The sequence below is a fragment of the Epinephelus fuscoguttatus genome, linkage group LG1 (assembly GCF_011397635.1).
Source record: "Epinephelus fuscoguttatus linkage group LG1, E.fuscoguttatus.final_Chr_v1".
In the NCBI taxonomy this organism is placed as follows: domain Eukaryota; kingdom Metazoa; phylum Chordata; class Actinopteri; order Perciformes; family Serranidae; genus Epinephelus; species Epinephelus fuscoguttatus.
The window spans coordinates 26,324,829-26,338,962 of record NC_064752.1 but is presented as its reverse complement, the minus strand read 5'-3'; the positions used below and the strand labels follow the sequence as shown (position 1 = coordinate 26,338,962).

Sequence of the window (14,134 nt, the reverse complement as noted above, 5' to 3'; positions counted from 1 at the left end):
TTTTGTTTTAACATTTTAATTTTCATTTATTGTTGTAGGTCTAAAGTAACTCTTACATTCTTAAACTTTAAAAATGCTTAGCCTATATACCGATTTTTAAGAATGTTTTACCATTTTAATTTCTCCTAGCTATTCGGGATCAGTAGGACCCGATAAGTATAATAAACAAAACACTGTCAACAATAATAAAGTCCCACTCTCCTCAAACGATATGATAATGAAGCCCCAATGTCCTCAAATGAGTATTTCCTAATTAACAGCATCTTATCTTGCTACTGTTGCTAAAATTAGTCAAATTTGTTGCCATGTCAAACTACAGACATTAGTAATCATACATTAACACGTTTCAACCATAAAATGTGATCAGGTTTTGAACCTTTTTGTCCTCTTTTGTGTCAGGATAGGCTGCAGACTGACTTGGCAGAGATGGCTGCCATCTTGTTTTTACATGGATTAGTGTACTTTGCTTTTACTACCACTAGATGGCACAAAAAGTGTCCACAAACGAGGACAACAGGTCTTAGGTAGAATGAAGTGTAAGGTCAATAACCAAAAATGTGATGTCCTCATATGAGGACACAGGGTGTCAGGAGGATTTCCTTTTTATCATTGATACAATAAATGAAAATATAGCTTACAGTGCTGGATATAAACCAAAGGTTTACAAGAAAAGCAACACACAAACATACCCATAGGAAAGGGGTTTTGAAGGGACACTGAGAATTAGTTAAATATGTGTTTTCTATGGGCAGCTTCAGACTTGCTGGACACACTCAGCTACGTCTCTCTGCTGCCAACAGTAACACAAAAAACAGTGACTGTAACAGTAACAGTCACCAAAATGTACTGTTATATATTCAACAACCACTCTGACCATTTCCACTGTTAAAATATAGCTTTATTAGTTTTATTACAACATGGTCGCAGCACTTTTGCAGACAATGTTAATCCTGGAAAGAAGAGACGCTCACCTCTCTCACACACACGCTGTAAACAGACACACAGAGAATCAATGAACGAACACTCGGACATCAACTAAAAACTGATACCACTTCTGGATTCTACCATCTCCAGACGGGGAGGCCATGCCAGGGACAAAAACAGTTATGTTAAAGTGTAAGATGGGAGAACATTGATCACGACATCACAGGGGTAGAAACAAGGAAAAGTACATGTTGCTGTTAAAGTATTAAAACCATGAGGAGATAAAAGAAATGCCCTGTATTCCCTCTCCATTGACTTTCAGTAGGACCATCAAATAATAAGTGGAAATCAACAACACTGACTAATGTATTATCTTAAGTAATAACTGCAGAACATTTCCCCTCCAGAAAGCCAAGACTCAGTATGTTACAGCGATACTACAGGTTGCTGTAGAAAGCGTTATTGCAGCACAGTTAGTTTGAATGTGAACGCAGAGAACAGACATTAATCTGTAAACAGTTGATGCTTGCGGAGCTTTGCATATGTAAGTACAGAGCAAACATCTCGATGTGCTTGAAAAGCAGTAAAGAGAGAAAAGTACCAGACTGAGAACACAGGAGAGACTCAATATGTAGCAGCAGGTTGCTCAGCTAAAGGCTTGGTAATGACAACACACCAGTCAGAGTGTGCTTTTTTTCCTCCTCACTAAAACAGTAAACTCGTTCAGCTCGCTCTACTCGACTTTGGCTCTAAATATACTGAATGAGGGGGTGAATGAAACAGGAAGTCAGCTTTTTTTAAGAGTATTATACTCTATTAAGAACATAATGCTTGCAGTAACACACAGTAGTTTGGTCCCACTACAAGGGAAGCACATAAAGTATTCTCACAACAGTTCAAATAATGGCACCTTTATCTGTAACACGACTTCAGATCTGTCACTCACGACCTTTTATTTGCTCTAAAGAAAATTTGGTTAAAGATGTTTTGGTTAGAATAAGCTTTAGTTGGGATTGCTATTACTTTAAATACAGAATACTGTGAGCACATACAGCTACATCGTGTATGTTTTTAAGGTTATTATTGCTGGGAATTCACTGTGAGACAGCTCCAAGGTTTGGCCTATATTTTGGCTATTTTTAATCTCCAAGTTTGACAAAATCTAAAAGTGTTTTTGTGCATTTGTCGTATTTTCCCTCCTTGAAGAACAAAAGAAAAAAAATCAATTGACAAGGGAAAAGCTGTGAAAAACAAGGTAAATCTCTGAAATCAACATCACATGCATGCTGCAGCTCTGGACTACAAGTCCAAGAAAACATTGGCAAACTTTGATTAGCTTCTCTCAGCACAGGCTGGCACAGAATACAGGACGTCCCATCAAACGCCAGGTCTTCCTCTTTCAAGCTTTATTGTACCTCCCTGCAGCAGATGGGAGCAGACTACAGTGTGTGAGCGTGATACTGATATGGTTAGTCCTGGTTCTCACAGATCTGTGGGAACTCCTTGTAGATCTGCTGTACGATTAGCTTATCCATCTGTTTCGCTGTGGCGCTCCCTTCATCCTCTCCTGGATCTTCCTCCTCCCTGAGAATCCTCTGCAGCACCCCCTGCAGGTCAGACAGGCGGTGCTGGTGCTCGAGGTAGTCCGTCGAGCGAATAATGGAGTGCATGAGGGAGAGGTACTCCATCCTCAGCTTCACAGGGAGGGCAAGAGAGGAGAGAACAATCAGACATGGTGACAAGTTGTTGATTTAGCAGGTATCAGTAAAGAAACAATTTGATATTTTCGGATAAATGCTTATTCGCCCTCTTGCCAAAGTTTGATAAAAAGATCTGTACCTCTCTTACATCGTTCCATTACATATGAATTATATATCAATTCATTCTTGAGTCTGATTAGATGTTAACGAAACTCCGTCAAGGTGTTCTTGAAATATCACATTCATGAGAATGGTACAGACGGACATACAAACCACAAGCATAATGCCTCCAGCCATGGCTATCACCTACGTGGAGGCATAAAAAAGCTGAGACAAAATGTGAAACTAATCCTTTAAATCCAGAGAACAATCAGTAGCTGTGCAGCGTCTCCAGGTCTCACCTTGTCTCCAGGTGAAAGGTCAGATATCTGTCTAACGGCAATGTCGATCATCACCATCATGTCAGTGCGGTAGAAGATGTCGGCGGTCTCTCGGTTGGCGAAAACATCCTGCAGAAACTTGAGCACTGAGTGCGGTGCAGGTGGGGTGTGTTTGAACATACACACAGGGTCGTCTGGAGAGGAGCGGGTAAAGAGTGAGGCATGACGTCAGTAGACAGAAAACAGATTTATATGCAAAATGAGAAACATGACAAATGGTGTTTTACCGCCTCTGTTGAGAAGCAGCAGCACTTTCTCTGACAGGATCTTGACATTTTTCTTCTTCAGCTCCTGCATGATCACATTGCTGCTGGGTGCTGGGTGACACAGACAAGACACAAAAAAAGTACTTATAGTGAAACAATAGAAGCAGTGTAGCATTACAGGAAACACACAGGCGTTACTATTAACATCAATGATGGCTCTACTGCATTTAAGTCTTCTTGTAACTCATGTCAGCGAGCCAGCATGCACAACACTGCAACCCTGAAACTGGTCTACAGAAATGGAAACATCTATTTATTCCTACTATTTATACTTCTGCTGTGTGTTTCCTGCTTTGAGAAGTCAAAATAAATGCTGTGTAAAGGGTCGATGGCGGCTGTTCTCACTTGTGTGGTGCAGGTTGAAGGCCAGCAGGAGGTTGAGGAAGATGTCAGGCAGCTGTTCTGTGGGATCAGAGGGAAGCCCGTCCTCCACCACACCCAGCAGAAACTGGACAAAGTCAGCATTTAAGTGTTCTGAAAGCAAGAAGGGTCATGTCTTAAATAAAGAACACATTATCCCTTAATTACAGATGTTTAACATTGTATCAAAGATGCTTTATAAGAAAAGATGACGCATTACAAGCTGCACCACTGGTAAATAGCATACACTTCCTGTCTCCTAAGTGGTCATGTCCGTCTCTCCCCTGCCTCCCTCCACCTTGTTCTGAAGTGTTGTGAACATTATGTGGATGGATGAAAACATTCAAAACAATACAACACTAGACACAGTCCAAATTTAACATTGTGCCTTATTTGGCCGCTTGTTTTTATCTGCTAGCTGAATGTCTGATATCAGCTGAGTACAAGGTCAGGTTAGCTGTTGTCAGATTTCGCAGGAATGTGTTGCTGAGACAAAGACACGTCTCAAACGAAGTTATCTGATAAGTCTGTCTGAAAAATGCCATTTTAGTTTCAGAATGTTTAGAAGAATCGTGGCTTATGAAAAATGGGTACAACATTTACTTCAGTGACTATGAGGCGAAAGAATCAGTCATAATCTGTGTTACGATCACTTCTCTCATTGAGGTGAAAAGACCACTGCTAGTCTCCAAAAAGGGGCAGGGCAGTGGCAAAATCAACATGCCATAGATACAGGAAATGATTCTAAAGTGTGCCGTCATCTTTATGTATCATCTGTGGTTACATGCGGAGGTGAAAATATAACACAGTAGCTTTACACATACATACCGTAGTGATGATATGGCACCTGTTCGCCCATTGAGAAGATCATAGTAAGAACCAAAGCTGTGTAACACATCTTCTGGTGTTCTGAGGAAAGAAAAGCAGACAAAGAAAGTGTCATTGTGATCATATTAAAGGTCCAGTGTGAAGAGTTTAGCAGGGGAATATTGGCAGAAATGGAATACAATATAAGTAAGTATGTTTTCTTTAGTGTATAATCACCTGAAAATAAGAGTTGTCGTGTTTTCTTTAGTTTAGACTGAGTTGTTTCTATCTAGGGAGCGGGTCCTCGTCTACAGAGATTGCCATGTTGCACCACCATGTTTCTACAATGGTGAAAATGGACAAACCAAACACTGGCTCTAGATGGGGCCATTCACATTTTTGCATCAGCCAATGTAGTTAGCAGCTGATCTGCAACAACCAGTGTTGGAAGAATACTAATTTGCAATGTGAAACTGCTTTAGTCAGTGTTTTTACTGGGGTAAAACATCAAGTCCGTTTGTTTAGGAGAGGAAGAGACCTCTGCAGATAATTCGGCCCCTGGTAAAAACCTCCTAAACACCAAACCTTGAAGGAATTCTCACTGGGAGAAGTTTCAGCTGGTTGTAATGTGCAATCCTCACCACTAGATGCCACTAAATCCCCCTAAGTCTTACATAATGTTCCTTTAAGCTTAGGAAACGCTATAGATGAGCAAGAGATAGTGAAAAGTAAATATAGTCACCTTGTGTGTCAGTCTGTAGGTCCCTGGCCAGCTCCATGGGGAGGATGGAGTTGAGGAGGGTTGAGATGAGAGAAGCATCCAGGCTGCACATGGCCCCGAACACTTTGAGCAGCAGCAGTCTCAGAGACACACGATGCTCCTGCACGGTCACATGATGGCAAAGATGAGCTGCCACTGAATAAATGTAAACTGAACGTGCTCAGCAACACTGTGATTACACAACCCACTATCTTTACAGAACTAATCCTGATTAAAAAAAAGGCATGTTGTTTTTCTGGAATACAGATTAGTTTCAAGTTCAGTGTGTCCAAAATAAAAGGCTGTTATTATAATGTCTTACCATCTGATAGTATGAAACCTGAGACAGCACGTTCTCATAGTCGTTGGCCTTGCACATCCTCTTGCACACCTCTGGATCTGCATCAGTCTGAAAATAAAACACAGCTTTTAGTTGTAACAGATGATGATATGATAACATCATAACTCTGTAACTTCCTAATCTGTTGGACAGTTGTGGTCCCTGGAGACACCAGAGGATTATGGAGCCTGTGAGCAACTCATCTGGACATCCCATCCCTGGGGTTCAGGACAAACTGCCAACAAAGAATATTTGGCAGCCTGGAGAGTTTACAGATTCAGTCTTTAACCTCACTGTTGGATTTGTAAAGTCGTCTGAGCCGGTCTGATCCCATCAAACATGTCTGGTATTTACAGCACGACAGCTGGACGCGTCCTGCGGCCACATCACAGACTCATCCCAGGAGAAACTTTTCATTTCACAACTATGAGGATCAAGCAGTGACATCAACTCAGAAACTCTTGCCTGACTTTAAGTATGTGTTGCTTTTTCCAGCTCTTACTGGAAACTGTCACACCTACACTTAAACACATTACTGTGCATTTTAATGTTGTATCATTTTGATTTTTTAATGTTATTCCTGTTTTGTTAAGTTTATTTGGTTTTTCATGTGTTTGTCACTGTCCTGTTTGTTCGATATTTAAAGGGCAAGTTCAGTATTTTTCAACCTGGACCCTATTTTCCTGTGTTTTTGTGTCTAAGTGATGAAAGCAAAAAACTGTTTTTTAAAACTGGACCAGTACTGAGGGAGACAACAGGCTGCAATGTCACCACCCGGGGCATGTTTGCACTGTGAATTTACATCTGCTAAAAGTGTTTGTTTTTGCCACTGACAGTGTCAAAAAACACTTTGGAAAGGATCCCTACTGAGTTAGACCTTTTTGTTTAATAGTAAGAACCTTTTTGTTTCACAAGGAACAGCCCCTAAATTGCAAACATGAAATCCACTAGACTCCATTCAAATAAACAGTAATTTTATCATCATAAAACACACTTCATTTATAGTCTGCAGAAACAAAACAAAACACACAAAAACCTCCTTGGTTTGTCTTTCCACTGTTCCAACAATCACCAACTCTGGTTTGGATGAAATAAACCCCCAATTCTCCCAGTTAGATCGGAAATTATGCTGCTTCTATACACGCTAAAATGACTGTTTATTTGAATGGAGTCTGGTGGGTTTCACGGGATTGGGCGATGTCGACTTTGGGGCTGTTCCTGGTTAAAGAAAAATTATCTTACTCTTTGACCAAAAGGTCTATCTGTGTAGGGAACTTTTCCATAAGCTGTCATGCACTTAGTATAGTAATCTGAGCTTGTCAGTGGCAAAAACAAGCACTTTTAGCAGACGTACATTGATGGTGCTCAATTGCTGATTAACATTACATTGCAGCCTATTTCGTGGCTGCTGGTTGCAGCCCTCTCGCTCAATGCTGGGGTAATTTTAATAAGTTGTTCTTCTCATGAGTCACTTAGACACAAAAACATGGGAAAATAAGGCCCAGGGTGAAAAATACTGAACTCACCCTTTAATGCTTTTACTGTGAAGCATTTTGCAAAAAAAAGGGCTACATTATGACTGACAGACACAACTATATGTGAAATCCATTTTTACACGTGTGACACAGTCAGTCAGGACTTCAGTCACATCCTCTTACACTGCAGAAAACAGGCGCTCTGCAGACTGTTACAGACATCAGCGTTTACAGGAGGTCACCAGCTCCCTGCATCGTACCAGAATCTTCAGCAACTCCTCGAGGTAGCAGGCGATGAGAGCGTGGTCTTCATGAAGCGCCCAGCTCCGCTGCTGGGAATCATCCCGATGGCGAGCGAGGTCGCTGAAGATCACCTCCAGCCTCTGTTCATCGTGACACACCTGGCCCTGCGGCAGTGCTGCACTCAGATCCTGCAGACACAGAAAACAGCATGACACACCTGTTTCTGCGACAACTTGAAATACTAGTACAGAGGAACATTTTTATTCTCTGACATAGAAATGTAACTGCTCAGCTTAAGTCTGGCGATAATTTCCTTTGGGTTCAACACTATGAATGATTTCTTTCACATTAGAAATAGTAATTTCATCCACTGATAATATAAAATATTGAGTAGTCCTGCTTCAAAGGGAAATGCTGGGGTCATATTGGATGCTTCTTTGCTTTACATTAGGTGTCTGCATGCAGGCAGCACAGTTGAAAATATAAAAACCTCAGAAGAAGCTATTCTTTCAATTGTTTTAAAGTATTAAAAAAACATACACAGGCTTAAAAATCATCTGATCCTCATTTGGTTTTGTTCAAAACTCTTCGTGGTCTATTAAAGGTCTGTTTAGTGTGCTTTTAGAAAGAGAACACTCAGCAAGGGCTTAACAAAACACTGATGATACAGAGTATCTCAGGCTTTATAATTGGATAAGCAGCGTCGGAGTGCACACACGTATCACCATTTAAATACAGGACGCAGCCAAAAGCTTTCAACAAATGCTGTTGGGGTTTACATGACACACATGCTACTGTTAACCATCTTACACACACAGGAAGAAACACAAATGTCTGCCAGGAAAGAATCAGCATTTCATTTCAAGCTTGGTCAAGCTTGTGTTTAAAAACAGGAAACAAGTGAGTGACACTGTGAGTACAGTCCCCTGCGCCTCAAAACAACTCTGAGAAATGTCAGCTAAATGCAGACTGAGCTGTAACCCTAACCGACACCGGTATTCTCCTTTAAGCTGGCGGGGCTCCAGGATGCTGGATCCACATGATGTAATGAAAACAAATCTGACCTTGCTCTCCACCAGCGAGAGGAGAACTTGCTCCAAATCAGAGGAGGCCTGAGGTAAGGCCATCTGCAGATGGCCGACCACCACGCCCACGGCGACCCTGGACAGCTCATAACTCAGGCCAGTGTTCTTCCGCACCAGCTCGATCAGTTCAGCCCCGATAGTCATGGGAACCGGCTCAGAGGTAGTGGGGCTGCCAGGAGGGCTTTCAGCGACAGACGGGGGGGCAACAGGCCATTCACTCTCTGGCTGCTCCACCACAGCGGGCTGCGAGGGAGGAGGGGTGGGCTGGGGAGGCTGTGGAGCCGGGCTCTTCTTTGCGGGAGCGGGCTGAGGAGGGGAGTCGGAGGGAGGCGGCGGTGCAGTGGGCTTCACACGGGATGGCACAGGAGGAGGGGGGGTGCTGGAAACACTTGGTATGCTGACCTCAGAGGAGACCGGTGAGTGGGAGGAACCGGACTCTAAAGAGGTGGTGCTGATCGAGAGGGAGGTGGCAGGGGACGGAGGGAGAGAGGACGTTCTGGAGGGGACCTCCGGCTCTGCTGACAGAAGGAGAGAAAGAGCTCCAGTTACAGAGAGGAGAGTGAATAGGAACGACCTGACTAAGAATAGAGTGTTTGTGAAACGCAGAACTGAGAGCAGCAGCAAAACCGCCTCGCTGTAATCTGTGAGACTGAAATAAAACACTGAGCAGAAAAATGCATCCACAGTGCTGCTTTCTGAGTTCTTACCTGGACGCCGACTGTTTCTCTGTTTCTCAGGGGGAGGTGGGGTGATCGGGGCCGCACGTCGAGGTTGAGGAGGCACCTGCAGGAGGGGAGGCAGGAGGGGAAATTGATTATCCCACACCACTAGGCTCAGGGACAGCTCATCCATTGAGCTGTGTATCGTTTAAAAAATTATAATACCAGTACCCATAAAGTGACACCAATGTCAATAGAGTGCATCATGAGATACCTTTCATTTCTACCTCATTCAATACCCTTCATGTAAGTGGAATCATTCAGTTGCGTAAAATGTCACCACTCCTTCCCATCCAAGTGACTTTCACAAGAATACATTGTGAAAGTGATCAAACTACTGACTGCACACTCTGTCACATACACCACACTCAACTGTGTGGTGGGTTGTAGCTGCTGCTGTAGTGAACCAATCACACATGACATTTAATCAAAGAACACCTGCAGTGACCGACTGGTTTCGATACGACTTGGTACAGGGTTATTTTACTGATACTTTCAGCAGTGGTTCCCATCTGATGGGTTGTGTTCCAAAAGTGGGTCACAGGCGCCATTCTGAATGGAGTTTAAGTTTAAGTGCGGTTTCCTGCTGTAGAGTGAGTGACTAACGGACAGCTACTTGACAGAGACAGAAAACTAGCTCGACGACGGAGCCAAATGCAAGTATGATGCTGAATGTATTAAACTGTGTGGACCTTGCACTACGCTCATCACTTAATGTCACTTGACCTTTATATTGTCACTTCACCCCACATATTGTTTTACAAACTGTTTTCATATTACTTCTCAGTAAACATATACATTCACTACATTCCTGTTTACATTCATTTGCTTATTCATTTGTGATAACTGCACTCCTGTCTATCACAATTCTTTATGTACACTAATGTATTTTATTCTATATTTTATAACTTTAACTGGGACTATTTTCTGTCTTGGATGAGCTTGTTTTTACTTGTGTGTTCTTTTTATACAATGAGCATTGTTGAAGGGATATGCAAGGCCATATTGTGGGTGTGTGTCTGCACAACATGAGCACATTTCTCTCTGCTGTCAGAGAAGCTTTCCCAGGTAACATCAGGATGGTTTAACATCTCTCAGGATCTATTCTGTAACATTTCTGACACTCCTGATATTGTTTTTTATCAATAAAGCCTGAGCAGAAACTTTAATCCTAAAGACGAGCCATGTTTATGACCTGTACATGGATTAACTGATTAGGTAGCAACCCATAGTTGCAAATATCTGAGAGGTAGAAGATCAAAGCAGATTAGTGGTGATTAATGTTTGGCAGCCTTGAGCATGTTCATAAAATGATCATTAATGAGTTACACCTACAAACAAACTGTACTGCAAGGAGGTGAAAGTGCTTTACAGGAAGAAGAATAAAGAAAGAGTGAGGTAGAAGAGACAGAGATAATAATAACGATAGGTTCAAAACCCACAATGTGAAAGTTATAAAAACCAGAAGTGGGTCTCAAAGGAAGTCATCATTTGTATGTCCATTAACCACCACCTTGCTATTTAAAACACTTCTGCAGGTGCACGACTCATCAGTGCGTGAAGTGTTTTAAAAACACAAAATGCATGTGTTTTTGAAGTACTTTGCATACGACTGGATAAATGAGACTTGGATTACACTGCACGAATTTTGTATGAGTTTGTAAACTGATGTTTTGATACAGTTTTGCTGTTGTATGACTACAATTCATCAAGAATTTTCGCCCTTTTCAGTTTCTTCCTTCACTGTGGAGGCATGCAAGAAAAACTACGTTTTCTTTATTAATTCAACATAAGACGGCTATGTGACTGACTAATGATCATTTAGGGCAGGGGGCGGCAAACGTTACTATTAAAAGAGCCATTATTGGCCAAAAGAAAAAAAAATCTGTCTGGAGCCACAAAACATATTTCAATAAAGGTAACAGCCTATTAAGTCTAAATTGCGAACAGGTCTTAATGAGCATTCATTAATATGATTTACTACAAGGTAACTACTCTGCAGTCAGCTGTTTATGACTACTTAGTATTTTAAATTTGCAGTGTTGGTGGTGAAAGCAAATTAATCTGTCCACACACTATTAAATCCTCTATTTTCCTCCAAGGTTTTTCCTTTTTAGGATTTGGAATCCATAGCTAGCCATGCTACAGAGACTCCAGGCCACTGCTACTGAAGGTTAGCAAAATTTAGAGGAAAAAGCACCAGGTCGTAGACGTATAACTCACATTTTAGTTGATGAAATGTTAAAACATTTCTTAATTCGATGTATAGGCTACACGTTGTTACAGTTGTAGAGGGCAATAATCACTTTGGGCTTAGACTTTTTTATTCATTTCCACATAATTCTATGTCAAAGCCAATCATATAAACATTATTAATCATAAATAAATAAGTTTCAACCATAACATGTGATCAGGTTTTGGACCTTGTCCACTTTTGTGTCTGGATCAGCTGCACTGACTTGGCAGAGATGGCTGCCATCTTGTTTTTACACAGATTAGTGTATTGTGCTCTTGCTACCACTAGATGGCACAAAAAAAGGTCCACGAATGAGGACAACAGGTCTAAGTTCAGTAGAATGAAGTACTAGGTCAAGTAAACCCAAAATGTGACGTCCTCATAGGAGGACACAGGGTCTCAGGAGGTTAAATTTAAAACCCTGCTTATTTTAACCTCCTCTGTGGCTTCAAATAAGACATTTAATTGCAAACTGTACAAGCGAGTTACCTGATAAAAGCTCTGTTCTACCTGCATACTGTCCATGCTTCCTGACAGCGGCACGCTCCCCTGTCGTCCATACTCTCGGTTAAGGCCGTTGGGTGGAGGAGGAGTTTGACTGAGAGATATTTCACTGCTGGAAGATGGGAGGCCTTGTTTGTTGGCGGGGGACGATGAACTTCGTCGTGCGAGTGTCTCCTTTCTGTGATGGATCAACTTTCTACAACAGGAGAGAATAATGATTCACATGCAGAATACAGAACATGTTGGAATTAATATAGTTTTATCATGTTTATTTGGACTCACTGTAGAACATCTCTTTGCTCCAGGTTGTATTTGCCTCCGTTCTTTAAGGCCACATTGTGGATTCCTTCGATTGCTCTGTCAATAGACTGCAACACCTCATCCTGCTCTGGAGCCTGCCAGAGAGAACGAGAAAAAAAAAATAGGCTATAAATTAAATATTCATCAACATAATTATTAAACTTTAAACAAAAAGGAGTCGACTTGTGGCTCGGGGGCGTGTGTGACTCTGGGCAGAGACAAACTAGGCCGATTATCTAACAAACACAGCCTTTTAACCAGTGACACACGTGCTCAGTGAGGCCTCACATTTGGGCTCATTAAACCTCCACAGCCAATGTCATTAAGAACAGGAGAGAGCATTCCTATCCTGCCAGTGTGTGAGTGTGTGATCTGACTAAATGCATGCTCTGACTAGTTCACTGTAAGCCTGGGTGTTTGGAAAGAGGAGTCTCCTGACTGCAGAGTACATGTGGGTGTGACTAAGAGAAATAATGAGGAAGGGAGCAGTACTTCTAATAACAGTAAAGAAAATATTCTTGATAATAAAATAGAAATATAATTACAGGATGGAGCATGTGAGTTTAATCCCTGCAGAAACAATGGCTTCATGTCTTGCTGATCTTTGATCCTTGGATCTGTCCTGTCTCATATCCTCTCCTACATCATCCCATCCTGTCATACCCCATCCTCTCCTGTCCTATCCTCCACCTCCCGTCTGTCGCAGTAAGCAGCTGCAGTGCAGAAGGCCATGTCCCCACATATACAACCTTTCCAATAATTCATGGGCTCTTCTGCAAGCGCGCATTTTCTCCCTGACAATGATCAGCAGTGAGCTTCAACGTGGCCTGCGCTGCAGTACATGTAGTACAGTAACACGGGATCTGTCTGTGCCGATGCCTTCAGCTCAACCCTCAACGTTTCTGCGCATTCACTGGATTTCACCTCACCCCGGGATGTGATGTGACATGCTCACCGCTTGCATTCACTCAGACAATAAGAGGAAAAACATCCAGGTCACAGCTCGGTGCTTCACCTGTATTTTCTCGATGTATGATGATGGGATGTAGCCGGTTTCCCCCGAGCTGCAGCGGGACCCCAGCCACCAGTGTTTGTTGCTCCTCTCCAGGATTAGGAAGCTTTCTCCGGCCGCGAAGTGCAGCGAGTTGGGCTCCGCGGACCGGAAAGCGTACAGAGACCGGTACATACTTTACAAACACTTTAACACACCGAAATGACCCGAAACAGCTACAGAGCTGGTGTCAGAAGATAAGGAGTCTCCGAGTGTGGCTATCTGCTCTGTTGGAGGTGATTTAAAGAGTCTATGAAGGCATGGCCCCGGTGGAGGATCGCCGCTGACTATTTACAATGCAGCTCGGATCATCTGACCCGTGAGTGTTTCCAGTGAACACCGCAGGGGGCGCTGCTGCTCCATGAACACGCCTCCCAGGCATTTTAATCGAAGGCAGAGAGAGTCGTCACTCGACCGGGGGTCTTGAAACTAGTGTGATTACTGCTGCATCATCATAAGATGTCATAAAATATAAAATAAAATCATGATTAAAAAAACATTATTTTTCATGACAGCTTTGATTACCACCAGATATGACAAATTGTGTTATTCTTTGAAGATGGGCTCATGACTAAATTAGTTATTAACATTTAATATCAGTCCCTTGTATCTACTACTGATCATACACTGCACATAGATGATTATGGTAATCATGGTGAATAATATAATGCATCTGACTGTGTGGAAACTCATTCAGTCACACTGCACGTATGACAGCATCTGTAAACAATGCAAATAAACTATATCATTCCCAAAATTAATGTTTTTTTTTAAATACAGGAATTATACATTATTCTCTCTGTGAATCCTGGGTCTTTAAGAGGGGGTTGAGGACTCCCAGGGGGTCCTCAGAGTTATTGCGGGGTGGCTGCACAAGCTTTGTTTTTAATTACTTATTTATTTTCAAAAAATTAAAATGTCTAA

The 14,134-nt window shown here is 42.1% G+C and overlaps 1 protein-coding gene across 4 annotated transcripts; it reads right to left on the bottom strand.

Moving 5' to 3' along the window:
• Positions 1-2,046: 2,046 nt before the first annotated feature.
• Positions 2,047-13,737, bottom strand: LOC125892886 (NCK-interacting protein with SH3 domain-like). 4 transcript variants are annotated; one of them, XM_049583221.1, is made up of 13 exons: positions 13,175-13,737; positions 12,142-12,254; positions 11,845-12,055; positions 9,108-9,183; positions 8,380-8,918; positions 7,333-7,503; positions 5,580-5,666; positions 5,240-5,378; positions 4,519-4,599; positions 3,676-3,804; positions 3,292-3,381; positions 3,026-3,198; positions 2,047-2,618 (listed from the first exon to the last, which is right to left on the bottom strand). In XM_049583221.1, exons 1-13 carry the CDS (start codon positions 13,343-13,345, stop codon positions 2,394-2,396), a joined length of 2,205 nt encoding a protein of 734 aa, XP_049439178.1. In that variant the 5' UTR covers positions 13,346-13,737; the 3' UTR covers positions 2,047-2,393. The 4 variants fall into 4 exon arrangements, with proteins under 4 accessions (XP_049439178.1, XP_049439181.1, XP_049439180.1 ...); XM_049583224.1 differs by having other exon boundaries at positions 11,866-12,055; XM_049583223.1 differs by having other exon boundaries at positions 8,380-8,915; positions 13,175-13,736.
• Between the last annotated feature and the right edge of the window lie 397 nt (positions 13,738-14,134).